This window comes from Ambystoma mexicanum, chromosome 9, assembly GCF_040938575.1.
Source record: "Ambystoma mexicanum isolate Mex_15411 chromosome 9, UKY_AmexF1_1, whole genome shotgun sequence".
NCBI classification, from domain to species: domain Eukaryota; kingdom Metazoa; phylum Chordata; class Amphibia; order Caudata; family Ambystomatidae; genus Ambystoma; species Ambystoma mexicanum.
This window is the reverse complement of record NC_090931.1, coordinates 709,696,674-709,715,112: the sequence shown is the minus strand read 5'-3', so window position 1 is coordinate 709,715,112 and position 18,439 is coordinate 709,696,674. Positions and strand designations below refer to the sequence as shown.

Genomic DNA, 18,439 nt, shown 5'->3' with positions numbered 1-18,439 from the left:
ACAGCTGCCCACACTCAGGTCTGCAGTAGATCGTGATGAAGTAAAACTGCCTGTTAATTATAAATCCTATGCTAAAGAAAGCTGAGGAACTTGCGTCACATGAATCACATATTTCCTTATATACCTTAAACTGAGTATACTATTTAGTCAAACTCCTATTTAGTCCAATGTATTGCACTTACAGATGCCAAAATCCAAAATGCAAAGGATAATTGCAAAATACGGGCACACAGATTCATTCAGCATTCTAAACATATGGCAGGCACAACCTTGCTCATTGTATCAAACTCAAAAGGTCAACTCTACACTTGCATTGTATATACATCTCCCTTTGGATAACTAACAAAAACAGGCGTTCATTCTGATGCATATCAGTCCTACTGAATGTTTATCAACCTAGATGTTGGGTCTGTGTTTTATAGTTTAACACTTTAACACAGTAAACATTACAATTTACAAGACATAAACCACAATATCGCATCACAACCTGACCTCCCCTCTGTCCACTCATCTATGGGGGAGCAAGTGGTTGAAGAGGTGGCCAGGGCCAAGTTCGGGCTTTTTCAATCTCCACTCTTGCCTGGTAGTGGCCATGGCATCCATCCACAGGACTGATTTTATCTTGTGTATGTCCCAGAAAGTCAGGATAGTAGATATGAGCGTGAAGACAGTCTGGTAATCAAGGTTACCCACTGGTTGAGGTCGAGGAGGGGCTGTCTCTCAGTAATTCACAGTGATATTCTGTTATGTAAAAGATTAATAGGGCCCTGAGGCAAGGATGCAATAAAAATCATCCTGAAAGAACCCAGCCTGGTAAGGGGTATCCTAGAAATTGAACAGCGATTGCTACCTCCAATTGAGCTGTTAATAATGATTAACTTACCCCCCCCCCAACAATGGTTTCAGGCACAGCGGCAAGCAAGCTTGGGGCGCACTCAGGGTTGGAGCGGCACGTCACATGGCTATGTGAGAACACGCCCTCAGCCTCCTTTACCTTCTTGTAACTGGATTAGCATACCGAACAGATCTGCAAGCAATCCCTGCTGTAGAGTGGGCCCAGTGACACATTATCCCATTGGGGGGAATCCAGCACAGATTACAACAGTTTAGTGGAAGTGCAGAGCTGGCCCCCAGGAACTGAAGGCCCGGGCCTCCTAGGCAGGAACAGAGCCATGTTCCATCTGCACTCACCACGGCGATTGATTTGGGGGTGCTGCAAGCAACTTTCTACTCCCAAATACCAGATAGTTCATCTCAGATTTTGCCTGGGGCGTGAGTTTTATCACAGAATTTTGCTGGGGTAGACAGTACCTCTCTGACACTGACTGGCTTACTTTTGTCCGGGATTTCAGGGCCATTTGTCTACCGGAATCATGGGCTCTGGAACCCCCACACATTCAAGGGTATGTTACCCTTTTTCAAACATCATTGAAGGGGGCGAGAGGGAGCCTGAGTGGGGGCTTGTTGACATGGGTCAAAGTGGCGCTGTTCAAAGCTGTTACACAGATAGACATTGATTCACTAGATGATTTAGTGATTCACCTAAAATCACTGGACGATTCACTGATACTATTGATTCATTTCTACAATAGGGTTTCATTAGGTAGGGGCTTGGACCTAACAGAGAGGATCACAAGTAAAGTGCTGGACTGGAGACTGAGTTCTCCTCGACCTCTGAAGAACTTGGTTATGTGGGATCTCAATCTCCAGATTGAGCCTCTTTGTGGTCTGGCTGATATCACGTCAGAGGAAGATAGTCACTGGGATTGGGTCCTCTGAATTCGTCTTTTCCACTGTGTCAACATAAACATGGAGAAGACGTAGCTGTTTTGCTCATGTCTGCTAATTTGAGGTCGTGTGATGGTCGTTTTCAGGGTGACTCCCCAGCAGCCTCTACTTTTGATAACAAAGTTGGCTACAAGCAGAATTGACTACATCTTTGTAAATCTGGAGACCTGGTACTGTGTGAAGGCATTCGGCGTTCATGAGAGAATCGAGAGGGATCATAACCCCCTCCTTTTGGAGTTGCGGGAGCGCTCTGGGCTATCACCCGGAGGCAGGCCGACTGGCACAGGGGAAGGTGCAGTCCATTTGGAAATTGTGGGGTATGCCAGGAGAAACATTAGATGGGGGTGGGGGATTGATTTAGGGGTAGTTCTGCCATCAGTTTATAATATCATTAAATCATTGGAGGCACATGTAATGGCAGACCCGTGTGACGCTGTCTCCTTAATATCTATGCATGAGCAAATCAAAACCCTTGCCGGACATGTATTTTCTAAATCAGCATGGGCTGATTGTAATCGTGCGGAAACAATAACCCCCTGGTATGATAAGCACTGCAGGCAGGTTAAGGGGCGGCTCATAGCAGTGGCGAAGGGCCCTGGTCACAAACGGTGGAGAAGACAGGTTGGCCAGAAGGGAGTACCGGAAGATGCTGAAGGATAGAAATAAGGTGTGGCATGATGTTGTTTGGAAAAAGCTACTGCAAATAATAGGGAGTGGGGATTCAAAAGGTTTTTGGGCTACGATGGGGGCGGCTAAAAGAACAGGGCACAATTCCCTGCAAGGTAATATTCTGGAACAGCGATGGGTAGAGCACTATGGGAATCTCTACCAGGTTAAGGGGCAGCTCCAACAGAAATTAGATGATACTCACATATAATGAGGTGGAACGAGCACTCCTGAACCAAAAAGTGGGCAAGGCCCCTGGACTGGATAGGGTCCCAAAAGAGTTCTACAGAAAAGAACCTGCTGACTGTCATCCCCCCAAATTCTTCTTTTCGATGGGCCAAACCAACCTAAAGAACTGCCCCATGCCCTTTCAGGTCAGCAACAGCGAGGCAATTGCAAGACATACAAGCTAATCACAGACTTCTATCCACCCAAGACCCACTGCCTCCCAATGTCTGCCAAGAACCAACCTAGCCCCAGGAAATGGCATGGACTTGAGAAGAACAGCCTGCATAATAGCACAGCAGATGCCAAGCTACAGTAGACTTGACTCTCAGGACCATTTCCTTAGACTTTCTCCTAGAAAGCCATCCCGTGGTGTTGTGATCAGAAATTCCACCCATTTTTGGTTTGTGGTTCTTGTGCGCTCTGTAGTGAATGCATTCTATATGCAGCTCCTGTTCAAACAAAACAAACAAATAATAGCAAAACTAAAAAAGAAATGACATATAGAAAATAACACATCTAACCCCTTTACCCCCGTCCCGTTCTTTCTGTTGTCTATCTGTGTTCTTGTTGCGCCCTGATGCCGGCGGGATGTCGGCGCATTACAAACAAATAAATAAATAACATTTAAAAAAAAAAATGTGTGTAAACGCAATAAATAGCGCAGAGGTCATGCAATGCAAAAGGTGAGCAACTTTATGCCATCGATGCCAGTTTTCGGGCTTTGTATAAAGCATCTCCTTGTTTGGCGCAGTGCCATGGCCGCTTAGATAGACAAAGGGCGCATTCGAGACTAATGCATACTGTATGCTGCCCTGCAGCTTCAACATGCAGCAGACACAAAAGGCCAATTTACTGTATAAATGTTCATTACACCACAGAAATCACGCACTCTCTTTTGTGCGATCTCTGCAGAGCCAGCACGCAGCATTAGCTATATAAAGCCGGCTCCCTGGGGCCCAGGGGACGGAGACCGTGTATCGAGTCCAGCCATAATGGGAAAGGTAAGGGCGACGCTTTTGAATGCTTAATGTAAATTAGAACTTTTTAACATAGAGCTGGTATTGTTTGAAGAACACCCAAAATGTGTCAGTGAAAACAAGAGAGGCACATGCCCATAGATAAAGTGGGTGTTCAGTATCATCCAATTTATTGAAGTGGGAAAAGCAGGATCAAAGCAGTTTAACCTCTATACTATTAGTGAATGTCAATTGAATAAGTGAGCATAGTCACAAATAGGAAAACTATACAATATAACTATCAAGAGGAGCATATTTAACCACATTGTGGCATGAATAAACTTGTCGAGGGCTCTGGTTTATACTTGTGATTATTAATTGTAATTGGTTATTTATAACACTTAATACTCAAAGGTTTCTAACCGCAGACAGGGGATTGAACCTGCATGGTTCCATGACAACTTGTTTCCAAAGCGAGCACGTTTCCCCTGAGCTATCCCACCGAGACGGTGTACTTGGGAAGAATTCATTCTGCTCAACACATTTTCTTATAATCAGAAGCCCAGAACATGCCATCGCTTCTAATTAAGAGTTACGGAAAATAATAAGATCTAGAGCTAGAATCTAGAGTAACCGAAGAGAAAAAAGATGGGGCACCCAGGTAAAAAACAAAAGTGACCCAAGGCATCACATTGCTCAAGTGCGGCTACTTGAGCTGCGACCTGATCATCATCAATGGTGGCTGGAGATGTGGTTTAGATTTAGCAATGACTAAATGTACCATTAGTTACAACAGTGGTATATATATATATATTTATATATATATATATATATATATATATATATATATATATACTTATTACACGCAGAAACATCCAAAAAAGGAGTCTACAGCCACTACATGAGATTATACAGCACATACAAATAGAATATAAAAAATACAATACAATCACACAAAAGTTGTAATTCTAGGGATCAGAAATAGCAGCCATGCCATTGAGCAAACGATGTTTCTGTCACTAACAGTTGAACATAGAGGAGCTGAATTGCAAAGTACATATTGCCAATTTCATGGTCTTGGACTCCTGGGCTTGACGGCATTGCCAATTTGACTTTCAAGGGGTGTCATGGGTGCTTGGCTACTCTCTCTTCACAGCAATATTAAGCTTTTTATAATGCACTTGAAGTCATATCCTAACAGTGGGCAAGTGCTGCAATCATAGCTTTCATTATTACCCAAGCTAATTGTACTATCTTTAACAATCTCGGCAGGATAAAGGACTTAGTTGGCCTTGACAAGGTTCAAACCTTTAGAGTATATCTTTTCCCCCTGCACGAGGCAGCCGTTCACCCCCTCCCACACCCCCCACGCTCTCCACCTGGTGTTAACAAGTACTTAAGACTCCATCACAGATTCCTGCAAAGGTGTGGGGCTTCTTCTACATAATCACGAAAAAGAAATGGCAGTCCTCTGCAAATCACAAGCGGATAGTCATTTTGGAAGCGACTGGTAATTTAAATTCCACAGTTTTGTTAATTTAATTGTTGGATTTGGTAGTCTGGGAAAGCCTGTTTTCATTTTCCACAATAAGAATCCAGCAAGGACCTTTGATATGATGTGATATGATATGGCATTTATAACGCGCCTATACACAAGTGTTTCAAGGCGCGACGAGGCAAGGGAGTGGGAACAGAGGGAAGACAGACAGCAATCCTACTAGGCCAGGTGTCATTCAGATCTCGCAAGTGCATGAGAGGTAGGAAGGGGGCAAGTGCGGAGGAACGGGGAGGGGACAGTGCAGTACATGGGATAATAGAATAAATAAACTATAAGTAAAAGCATGGCCAGCAGGTGGCAAGTGCAAGGGTAAGTGCAGGCATCAGGTGACAAGTGCTGGTAGTGCGACTGTAGGGATATAGAAAGACAGTCTGCAAGAGCGGGGGTCGCCAGGAAGGCAGTGCAGGTGTGCGACTGGCGGGGGGGACCTGGGCCCGAGATCAGAGTGTGGCCCGGTAATCAGTGCAGATTCAGTTTCAGCCAGGAAGTCAGTCGGGGAGAGGCGGAGAAAAAGCAGAAGCAAAGAGAAAGGTCTTGAGGTGCTTCCGGAACCGAAGATGATTCTCTTCAAGTTTCAGGGAGTCTGGGAGGTTGTTCCAGAGGAAGGCGCATGTTTGTTTGTCCCAGTCCCTATTGTTGTCTGAGGTGCTTGTGAGGACACATGCTTCATTTCTTTTTGCTTTCATGGATTTTGCCATCACATTTGATAAAACTATCCAGCCAATATGTTTTTTAAGCAAAATGTTTGGGACATGTTTTCTCGGTAATTACACTAACATTCTGGGTTCTCTTCCAGCCTACCCTTGCTGCTTTCTTCAACCTCTTAATAGTATTCTTTCTCCCTCCACCCCTGACCCTTTCCTTTCATCATTCCTCTCTGCATCCAATCTTGCTTCTTACTTTTCTTCTAAACTTCTTCTCTGCTCATCTATCGTCTCCTTTTCTTTGTCTCCCCTTCTTCCTGTGCCATCACTGGTGCTCCTTTCTCGTCTTCTTCGTCCTCTTTCTTTCCCCTCATTGCTTCTCATATCTTTTTCTTTCTTTCGAAAGAGTCTGTGCTTTGAAAAGAAAGCAAGGGTATACGCTATTCACTTCTGCATGACATATATGACTGTACGTTTTATCTGTTTGTAACATAACTTGTAACTTGCCAAACTCTCAAGTAACCAAGTAACCTATGCCGCGATACTTCCGGGTTTGGGCGTGTAACAAATGCAACAAATAAATAAATAAAGCTCACCCTCCGCCTCCCCTTCAGATCCTCTTGCTTCCTCTCCTATCCCCATGGTTTTGTCTTTCTCTGTACTTGACTCTGCTCTTTAATCTCTCTCTTCAGTCTTCTACCTTTCCTTCTTCATTCAAATATGCCTCTATCCTTCCTATTCTCAAGAAACCTTCTCTTGGTCCTACTCTTCCTTCTAACTACCACCCTATCTCGCTTTACTTTTCCTCTCTAAACGTAAACGTATTCTCAAGTCTCTTCTCATGTTATTTCTTCTTCTCTTCTTCTGATTTATCAATCCGGTTTTTGCCATTCATACTCTACTGAAAATGGCTCCCCTATCCATCTGTGATCCTCTTCATTCTGCCCATTAGTCTTCTAGGCAATCTTCTCTTCTGGTCATATTTGATCTGACTGCCTCTTTCAATACTGTTGATCACTCTCTTCTTCTTTGCTCTCTTTCTGATCTAGGTGTCGGCGGTTCTGTCCTAAAATGGTTTAGATCTTACCTTACTAATTGCACTTACTTGGTGTCTTGGGCTGGTCTTACCTCTTTTACGCTTCCTTTCAGTATGGGATTCCTCAAGGCTCAGTTGCCCTACCTTTCTGTCTCTACGTGATTGCTCTTGCCTCTCCTATTTCTCTTTTGGTCTTTCCATCATCTCTACGCTGATGATACGCAGCTCTTTCCCTCTTTCTCTTCCTGCATGCTCTCTACTCCGATCTCTTGACTTCTTTCAAGCCAGTCTTCAATGTTGGCTCACTTTCTTCATCTAAACCATTCGAAGAGTGAAATTCATTTCTTCCCTGCTATGACTCTGCCTCCTCTGCTATTTCCTTTCCTCTTTCTTCTCTTCCCATTTCTTTTTCTGCACGAATCGTCAGGTCATTCTCGACTCATCTATTTCTATCTCTCATCATATTTCTACTCTCTGCCACTCCTGTCAGTTCCAGCTTTTCAATATTTGGAAGGCTAAACCACTTATTTCCTTTTCTGCTGCTAAAATTCTTGTTATAAGTGTTCTACTGTTCTTCTGATTTATTATATCTTCCGGCGCTTCATTTCTCTCCTCTTCATTCTTTCTGTAACTCAGCTGTTTGCCTTCTTTTCTCTTTATCCTCCCGTGATTCTACTGCCCCTGCTCTTGCTCCCCTTTGAGTCAGGGCTGTTGATTAACTTTCTTTGTTTGGTTTTCAAATGTCTTCACGGTTTTGTCCCTCCTTATCTTTCTTCTCTTATTTCGTTTTATGTTCCATCACGTCCATTTCATTCTCAGTCCTGTTATCTTCTTGCTGTTCCTGTTTCCGCTCTTTTTCCCCTCTTGGCCCGGAAGCACTGGAACGCCCTTGCCCTTTCTCTTCGATCTTTGTCCTCTTTTCCTGCCTTTTCGCTCACATCTTAAGACCCAGCTGCTTGCTGGTTCACCTGTGCTTTTCAATTTGTTTTACATTATTTGTACCACTTTTTACCTCTGTACAGCACTTTCGCATATAGCGCTATGTAAATAAAAATCAAATCAAATCGATGGCAATTTTATTGAGCCAATATTCAGGCACCTGCATAAATAACCGGATAGTTAAAAAAGGGAAACCTTTGCATATAATCTGCTTGGTTAATGTATTTAATCAGGTTTTTGAGGGGTATTTGTGATTTTAAAACTTGACATCTCTGATTTCCCAGTTGTACTAAAGAGAGAGAGTGAGTGAGAGAGATTGAGAGAGATTTTCCAATTACAAGAACGTGGGTTGTGCTCATCTTTCAGTGGTATCACATGCAGATCATGCAATCCTGCTAGAGCTTCGATTCGCTTAAAGTGATTAGAGTGATTAGAAATGGCTTGCACGCTTTACTGTCAAGTCAATCCTTTGGAAAATAATTACACAAAAGGCATGTCTTGGTTTGTCGAAAGGGGATTGAAAGTGTCATGCACATTAGATGAAACCATACTAGGTGTTTCAGAGTATGCCTTTTAAGGTGTTTTCTGATACTATGCTAGAGTGGACATCTCTATAACTTTAAAAGTGTCTCCACAACCTAGTTTTTCATGATACGCCTGGTCATCGTTCATCATTAATTTGGTGCATGTTCAATAGAATCATTAGTGGAAGTTTATAAGAGAATGATTGCTCCTTTATTTACTTAAAGTGTGAGGGTGAAATCTAGTAACCATCCAAAAAGATGACTCTGATTAAAAGAGAGGAAAAAGAGCGGGAACATTTCTTCCTTAAAGGCAAGGAGCTCCAGCAACATTGACTCAGCATGAATCACTTCCCCATTCATAGGAATAAAAGGTTCTGCAAGCCTGCTTTTTCCAGGCATAGTCCTCTGCTATATTGCCTTATGGTTGCCTTATTCGGGCAAATTAATACTGGCGGTTGGTGGTTCAAAGACCATTTATGCAGCCATGCACAGCTGGGTCTTTCCTCCTATTGAAAGAGAATGGTTGGGGCAGAGCCCTGTTTCAAGTGTAACTTGAGGTCTGGGATAGACACTGATATCTTTTGACTCTCCAATTAAAGAAAATGTGTCTATATTTACTTGTAATTATAATAATGACCCCAAAAACTACTAAACTGAACATCTGTCTTGTAATATAAGTAGGCTTTTCATGAAATTCCATTGAAGTGAAATGCTAATTTGGGCCTGGTTAGGTAAACCTAAGAGGGAATGAAGGTGAAGATTCCATAATTCTGTAGCAGTGTCTAGATGGTGAATTACTATATAGCATCACATTTGGATACATTGTTTTTCTACCAACTATGACAATTTGACTGTCTATGCCAACCACACCACAGAATAATAACAAGGAAGACACATTTTTAAAATGATTTATTTAAATCTTGATCACTGAAAAACAAAAGCTGTTTTATCTGCAATTTGATTTTTGCGGAATATAATATAACCAATCTTTACCTGGTGATGTCTCATTTCATGCTGCCTTGCTTCACGCCCATTGGTTCAAATATTTAATGCAATAGTTTGAGGTCTCTAAGAAAATGTGATCATTATTGAATTGAAGTGTGAAAAATTGTTGACACAGTCTTCACAATATTTTTTGAATGATCCATCACATTGATTTTTGAGACTTTGGAATTCTCAGTAATGTTCTATTCTTGAAAGTGATGCACAGTAAACGCCAAGTGTACTTATTAGGAATCACAGAAACATTGTTAAATGACAATGATCAAATAGTCATTAGACTCCATAATTCCATCTGACTATAAAATAACTGTCTCTTAGAGAAATAATTAAAGAGAAGTAGTAGTCCTCACCTTTCAAGAGAGAGAGATTAAGGCTATCCCAGGTAGACTCGCCTACCCTTCATAATTTTAGGAATGTAGTTTGCAAATGTTACATAAATAGTAGCACCGTCATTACAGCTATTATAGTCCACCATCTTCCAGGCGCCAACCCCTCATTTTCTTAAGAATGGTCAGAGCTCCTGGCAAATATACATGCTGTCCCAAACATTATTCTTATAATTGGGGACATTGAACTATGTATTGACCAAACAGATAATCGAAATGTCATATCATTCACCCAAAACGTGAATAATCTGGGTTTCAATTCCTGGTTCAATAAGCCTTTAAACAAAAATTGGCATGACCCTGACGTAAACTACTAATTCGAGGTAAACCTCATGCAGATCACACACTCGGAACTGTAATAGTCTGATCATCACCTGCTACTAAATGAATGGGGGAACCCCAATCATTACATACATAGTCTATCACAAAAAGACACACACAAACACCATGTCCTTATAAGATAAATGAACAAAGTCAACAAAGACAATTTTGAACAAAATGTTCCACTGCCCAAGAACGACAAACATGCTGGAAACATCCTCTCGATACTTGCTGGAAAAAATGAACATTGAAATCACTAAAGCAATTGATATTATTGACCCAAGAACACAGAATAATAAAAGCCATGCACAAAATCATCACTAAATGGTTTGATGATGAACTGGCCTCCCTTAAAAGGACAAGTCAAATCTAGTACCTGCATAGAGGAAAACAAAGTCAAATTGGCATGCAAAGTTCCTATCAGGGCAACCATAGGACCATTGTAAAACAGAAAAAAATATAGTCTCAAAGCTGCATCTATTCTGCACTATGTAAAAATAACCCAACCACAACAAACTAATAATGAACCCAAACCCTCAGAGGACCTGGCAAAGTACCTTGCTAGGACTTGTAAGGATAAACTTATCAGAATTCAAACCAACATTGATCACCTGAAGCGATCATTTGGCGCATCCCCAATAAACCAGTGCCATACATCTTGTTTGGAGAATCCAACTCCATTATATTCAAATAGCTGATCAATATCACTATGAAACTAAATGGCTCTGCTGAACAATATGACCCAAGACCAACCATCCTGAGCAGGGAAAACCAGCTAAACAGCTGGTACTGCCCCAATCTTATAACACAATGCTAATATCTGGTATTCTCAACATCACTAAAGGCTATCACCATAAAACCACTCTAAAATGGAGGTTACCTTCTTTGGGCCCCCAACCCTGGTAAAGGTAACTTTAAAATGGCCACCCGACATGGGTATGGCACCCGACACATAAGTCAGGCAAAGAATATAGGTATTAATATTCACAATACATGCTCACTACAATGATAAAAAGACTCAATAGCCCAAGAAATCACACATCCAACTCCACATCCTTAGGAGAATGGTCCCCTACTTGAAAAAGACAGAAAATCGAGATGACCAGTGCCCTTGTCCTCTCTTGCCTAGACTATGGTAATAGCTACTATCTAGGAGTAAACAAAAAAACATATACACCAATTGCAACATATGCAAAATTCAGCAGCGAGACATATTTTGGGAATGAAACCCAAAATCTCATCAGACCTAAAAAACCTCAACTGGCTCCCTGTTGCAAAAAGAATAACACGCAAAATCAACTGTATTACTTTCCAAATCTTGCATAACAATCCTCCTAAATAGCTGAGCTCTTACTAAATCACATATGTACGTACAATACAGTGAAGAACATCACAGGTTAACAATCTAACTACACCCAGGTTCAATACAGTGAAGCAACGAGGAAGATCTACTGGAGTTAGGCCCAACATTCGGAGAAACCTCTCCACAAACTTTAAAACATAAAACACCCTCAAGAGGTTCAAAAAGAATGTGAAAATCTGGCTTCATGAATGAAAGATCTAACTCAGATGTGTCCATGAACTTTAATCAAATTACCCAAATTACCTTCCCTACCCAATGACTCCTATTCTTAATTCTGCCACACGTGCATTTTATGACTATCACTTCCACCCCATGGTCACATTTAGCCATTATCTGATAACATTGAATGTTCTTACCTTGGCCCTGTGTTCTTACCCTGGTTATCTGATGTCCTACACCCACCCATTTTATGTTTGTGTTAATATGAAAAACCTGTAAGGACCTGAATTTCTTTAATCACTGGTGCCTTAGCAAAAGTGCCAGAAACACCATTTTACAGAAAAGTCCGTCTGATCTCTGATTCTGACTGCAACTAAGCAAGCTCCATGGGCGTCTAACCTCATCCATGGTTCCATTTATATATATATATATATATATATATATATATATATATATATATATATATATATATATATATATATATATATGTCACACCTTTGTATTGTACGCAGTGCCCTGTTTTCATTCTCCAAGGCACTTTGAAGCGAAGTCCCCACAAGTTAGCACATAATTCAACTCATAAATAAATAAATAACTGATGTAATATGCATATTTGTTTTGCAAAATAGAGTAACTATAGCTAACCCAGTGGTACTGGAGTACAGTTTTAGTTTACCCTGAACCAATCAATCAGTGGCATGTTGTGCCCGTACTGTAATCATTTCATGTATATGCATGCTGTATATGCATGCTTCATTGAGATGGATTTAATGGCCACTCAATGTTTTGTCTTTGCCCTTTACAGATCATCTTCTACGAGGACAGGAACTTCCAGGGCCGCTGCTTTGAGTGCAGCGCCGACTGCTCTGACCTGCACTCTTACTTCAGCCGCTGCAACTCCATTAAAGTGGAAAGTGGCTGCTGGATGGTCTACGAACGCCCCAACTACACAGGCCACCAGTACTTCCTAAAGAAGGGGGACTATCCTGACTACCAGCAGTGGATGGGCTTCAGTGACGCCATCAAATCTTGCCGTGCTCTCCCGCAGGTATGGTTGATGTATTACTTCTTTATTGCTATAATTTCTGCTTTTTTCGTGTTCCAATAAAGAGTCAAACCATCAGTGGGAAGTTCCTGCCTCTGATTTGCCTAACCTTCGTACTTCAATGGTCACAATAGGAAGAGTGGTCAAAGCCCACCTAGTCAAATGCAGGATTTAAAAAAAACACACTTGCAAAGTTGGGATACCAAAAATTGTGGGTCAAATTCATTGTGCATCCCTGAATGCATGGATAAAGAAGGTGTAAGTGCAGTATGTGTGTCTAGTTTAAACGATTGAATTAAAACTGTCAGTGATCCTTCTCTGCCTCACAATTTAGGCGTATTCACTGGCTAGCAATAATAATCAGCTCCATTTATGCATTGTATTACAGGCTGTCTGTTTGTTGACATGGTCTCTCTTCCCATTACAGCACAGGGGCACTCACAAGATAAAGATCTATGAGAAAGAAGACTTCAAGGGCCAGACCATGGAGTTCCTTGAAGACTGCCCCTCGGTCTTCGATAAGTTCAACTACCACGACATCCACTCTTGCAATGTTCTCGAGGGCCACTGGATCTTCTACGAGCAGCCCACCTACAGAGGCCGCCAGTACCTGCTGAAGCCCGGGGAATACAGGAGGTTCACTGACTGGGGATCCTTGAATGCCAGAGTCAGCTCCTTCAGAAGAGTCCAAGAAAACTATTGAAGTGCAATAATATTTTCAGTTGATCAAATTGTCTCACAGTGAATCAATAAAAACGTAAAGACGCAACAGCATTTCTTCCATATTTTATTTTTGTTGTAATGCTTTTTCAACACTACAAAAGAAAAATAAGAATTACATAGTCATTTACGTTTCTCACTTGGCATCAGCTCTATTATGGATTGTTATGTTTTCAGTCAAGGATAGCACCATGCAAATTAATTGTATGTGTGCCATTACTGAGAAATGTTGTAGTCGAACTTTGTGATGCTACAGCCCACTGAAAAAAGGTCTTGTTATGACTTAATAAAAATGTATAGAACCAAGGGGGTCGGGGGGTCCTTATCATGCAACATGCCCTCCCCCAAGTTAATGCCTGAGGCAAATCTAATGGCAAGAGCATCATCTTAAAGCAATAATAATTGTTCTCCGTCTTAGTAAAATTAATGAGTGAATGCATTGTCAACTGTTCGCCTGCTGCTGAAGCCAGCCATTTTGGAAGGAGGTCAATAATATAGCTTTAAAGAGTCAGGGAGGGGTCAGTATCACAGGATAATTACTGCCATCAAGTTATGACCTGAGGCGTAGCCGACTGCGATAAATTGGGGAAGGGTGATCATCCCAAGCGATGATGACCCTACTGAGGTCTAGAACGCATTTAACACATAGTGGCAGTAGCAATACATGTGTTGGATGTTTGGTGGTGAAGTGAAAAAAGTACTGTAATAGAGGCTGTATTCAATTGTTAACCAGGGTAAGTAAATTAAATGTTTATTTTGTAGTATTTAGATAACATGTTTTCTTAATAGGTTAGACATTTCAATTGCAAACTTGGTTGAACTGAAATAGATTTAACATGAGCATGCCTTAGGTGTCATGTTTTAGCTTTCTCTATCGTGTGTTAAATATGATGTGGCAGCACAAAAAGGTCCCCCTAAAGAGGAAGTGTCTTGTTGAAAGAAATCTTGTCTGGAAATTGAACTGTTGTTTCTGTGTCTGTTTGTGAAGATGAATGTTTAGAATGCAGTCAATACCAGTAGTTATTGACTGCACTCTAAACATTCTGATTGGCTAAAAGGAGGTCAATCTACATATGCTAATACAAATTGCGGAAGGAAGCTGAAATCTTCAAGAAGATAATCAGCAGTGCCCCAAAATCAGAAATTGCGGAGCTGAAAAATATTGTTGTGTTTGTTTTGTCCATAAGGATTGCATAGATATACATTAAGAAATTGCAAATCGACAATAAACTGGCAAAACGGATCAGGAAACACATTTGCAGCCATATCCGAGCCAGTGGAAAGAAATGGAATTTCACTGTCTTCAATTTCTTTAAGAGAATGCATGTATGCTGACTACTGTCCTACATAATGTGACCACACCAGGCAAGTATAGTGTTGTCATTGTAGGTAAGCTTTGGTGCATAAGATTAGCCGAAAACTGAGTTCCACTTTATTCAGAATCTTTTCAAACTTTAAGTGCCAAGTAATTGAGTTGAGGCAACCAAATTCACCTGTCTATGTGAGGGACTTTATCCAGGAGGTCCTTGATAGTCACCGAGAATCTTTCACAGATGGAGTACAGAAAGGTCTGTTGCTGTTATAGCACTTTAATGTTGTCTGTTATAACACTTTAATGTATACATGGATTCGAGGCGTTGCTGTTATCAGTGATTTTAGGCAATGCTGAAAAGAATACATTTGTATTTTTCCATTTTCAAAAATCTTTAAAATGAAGCATCCGTATTTAATAGACAAGTCAGACTGTTCAAGCTTTGCTACTTCTTTGGGATTTTCTTGGAGACAGAATTCACTTTGCCTGATTGGCCATCACCAACTTGCTTGCATATTTTGTGCTGGATTGGCTAGATTAAAGAAGCACTGCATTTGTTTTAAAATGTCTGAGCACATTTTGAGGCAAGTGTAGTCTTTAGGGCTTTCTGGAAAAAAAATGTTTGCAGGGTCTCTCGGATCCCCCTGGAAGTGGCATTGGTGGCGGAGTGATGGGGTGTTTTACTTAGCACACCACCAGTCTGGACTGCAGAGTAACTGTTGACATAAGAATATGAATTAATTTTGAAATGTAGTAACATAATTTGAGGGAAGGGGAAAAGTGTTTGGGGTGTGCTTGGAAAGAAATGCTTTTCTGGGTCTTGCTGATGACTCAGACAGTGGCATTAATGGTAGGGCAATTGGGTGTGTGAAACCACACATCACCTTTTTGTATGGCGAGGGAATTTGCTCTTGGGTGGTTTGGCTGAATGCATGCTGACACACAACTTGTTTGAGCACAATAGCTGCCGTAAACACTTGAATTTCTTTTAAAAGTTATTAGCATACTGTGAACAAAGTGAAAAAGTCTTTGCAGGCTAGCTGGGAAAATAATTCATTTTCCTAGTCTTGCTGATCACTCAGCCACTGGTATCAGTGGCATGGTGATTGGGTGTGTGATGCAACACACCACCTTCCTGGACATAGGAGGAGTGTGTGCTAGGGTGCCTAGAAGGAGGTGGAATTTGGGGTGAGACTACTCCATTGAATGTGTTCTCGCACATGAGTCACAACTCACTTATTAATCAATTTTGAAGGAAGAGAAAAAGTGTTTGGGGTGAAGCTGGAGAATAAGGTCTTTGCAGTGTCTTGCTGATTAATCAGACTGTGGCATTAGTGATAAGGTGATTGGTTGTGTTCAGCTATGTTTCCAGCAGCTCTCCTTGAGCTCTTGGGCTTTGTGTCAGTGGGCAATGGCTCCAATGGCATTTCTGTCCTACGAACGGGGAACACAATATGTGTCCCTTGCTTTGCACATGTTCTCCACCATGTGATGGCACATTGTTTGAGCAGTGGCTCCCCTGTGTGTGACACGCTTGTAAAGCTACACAAGATCAGCTCTCATTTCAGTGATTTGTACAGCACAAGAAATGCTTTCAACACAAAGTCCCATTCGAAAAGATACACGTATCTGTGCGGACCCACTGGAATTTCACCTTGAATAAGCTCAACTTCCTATGTGAGCAAATGAGTACTGTTAATGGCTATAGCTACAGTCACATTCGAACACTGGATGGGGCTCTCTTCGCAATGACTGATTGGCAGCTAATGGGCAATGTCTGTTGAGCACTATCCCCCTTTGAGGAAGCCACTCAGCATGTGAACCTTAGCTCTGTGTCACTTAGTGAGTCCCATGCACAGCTGGTGAGAAGACTGTTGGCTATCGTTTGTGGTGGTCCACCTATAAAACACAAAAGAGACAACATTGACGGGATAATACTCATAACCCAATGGAAATAAAGAAAATGCAGAAGATGCACTGTTTTATTTGCATTAACTTTAGAAAGACAAAGGACATGTTATTCTCACAGGTGACCTGTGCACTTCAGAGGGGCTGAACAACAGCACAAAAGATGCCCTGGTCAGCCCCTTGCATACATTAGTGTCAGAAAAGCACTACTGACACTAATGCTCGGCTGGCTCCCTGTGCCCACAAAATGCTTAACAAAGAGAACCATATTTCTATCACTGTTTGAGGTGTAAAACTGAAAGTGTGATAACAGCAGTTCATACCACTGCTGTTTCACTTAAATAAACCATGACATGGTCAGCAATGCACATCTCCCTGCACATTCTCATTTCTAAACCTCAAACAGTGATAGAAATATGGTTCTTTTTGTTAAGCATTTTGTGGGCATAGGGAGACAGTCGTGCATTAGTGTCAGTAGTGCATTTCTGACACTAATCTATGCAAGGGGCTGACCAGGGCATCTTTTGTACTGTTATTCAGCCCCTCTGAAGTGCACAGGTCACCTGTGAGAATAACATGTCCTTTGCCTTTCTAAAGATAATGCAAATAAAACAGTGCATCTTCTGCAATTTCTTTACTGATACCCTCAGGTCTGATGCGCAATACACATAAATAAACAAACAAACAAAGAATTACAGCCAGACGATGACCCATGTCCCACTTGAATGCAGGTCAGCCAGGGGCAATGGATTTGGATTTGCAGCTACTGTTGTTTGGCATACGACTAACTCAGGGTATGAAACAAATTACACTCTGTTGGTGATGATGGTGACTGTGGTGGTAAGGGAGGTTAACAATTTTATTGATGCCACAGAGTGTGAAGTAACATGTCTGTTATATTTTGTATTTCTATGATCCAAACTCAATTTTTCAACCTACACATGATGAAAGGTTACATTCACCCTACAGCAGGATTCGAACTTGGGAAGTGAGACCAATGCGTTACCCATAAGCTAGCCAAACAGATTTATATAGCAACCACAAAAACCACACTCAGATCTATACATTTAATATAACCTCATTGTGCCTTCTAAGAGTTACAAAGCTTTTTCTCCGCTACTAGTATTTGGTATTGTAAGGTTGGCATCATGGAAGGAGACACAGACAGAAAATTAAATGTATAACAAAGGGTTATTATTAAAGAAAATGTGAGGATGGAGTAATGCCTAACTAGCCCTATGCTAAGGTGGGATTTTCTAACTAAGGAAAGCCTGTGTCAGAAAGTTCAACTGAAAAGTCTGTGTCCAAAACCTAAGGTTGCCCTCACAACTAGAACAAAACAATGTGTAGGGATGTCAACCATAAACTAAAAAGTGTTACAAAAGTAAAGTTCTGAGCTATTTCCAGCTCAGGCTTACTCTTCAGCTTCTTTTCCCCAAATGTCAACAAGTTCACTCCAATGTTCAAATCACCTTCTTTTGGACATGAAGTAATAAAGATCAGGATACCCTTCCTCAAGTTCCATATCGTTCTGGTGCAACATGTCTCAGGTTTCCCGTACCCAAGTTCAATATCAAAGGAGGACACAAAAATAAGTATCTTGAAGCTTTGTTCCTTAGACTGTATTTCAACAATTCATTACAGTTCAAAGTTCTCTTCACCAAAACTGATATGCACCAATGATAGTTTTCCATTTTACACAGCAGCAAACTTCCTTGTTGGCATATAGGGGTTCTCTGGTCTCGGCACAGTTGGTAGACCATGCGGTCCACCCATTACATGTCATGCAACCAGGAACCTTGCAATCACTCTCAGCAGTTCTTTATTCACGAGGTAGCAGTTCTTTGGTCTAGGCACAGTTGTTGGATTGCATTGTCCACCCAT

The 18,439-nt window shown here is 41.3% G+C and overlaps 1 protein-coding gene across 1 annotated transcript; it reads left to right on the top strand.

Moving 5' to 3' along the window:
* The first annotated feature begins 3,622 nt into the window (after nt 1-3,622).
* LOC138489735 (gamma-crystallin 2-like) lies at nt 3,623-13,375 on the top strand. The gene is made up of 3 exons (XM_069617378.1): nt 3,623-3,683; nt 12,376-12,618; nt 13,043-13,375. Exons 1-3 carry the CDS (start codon nt 3,675-3,677, stop codon nt 13,316-13,318), a joined length of 528 nt encoding a protein of 175 aa, XP_069473479.1. The 5' UTR covers nt 3,623-3,674; the 3' UTR covers nt 13,319-13,375.
* Nucleotides 13,376-18,439: the final 5,064 nt, after the last annotated feature.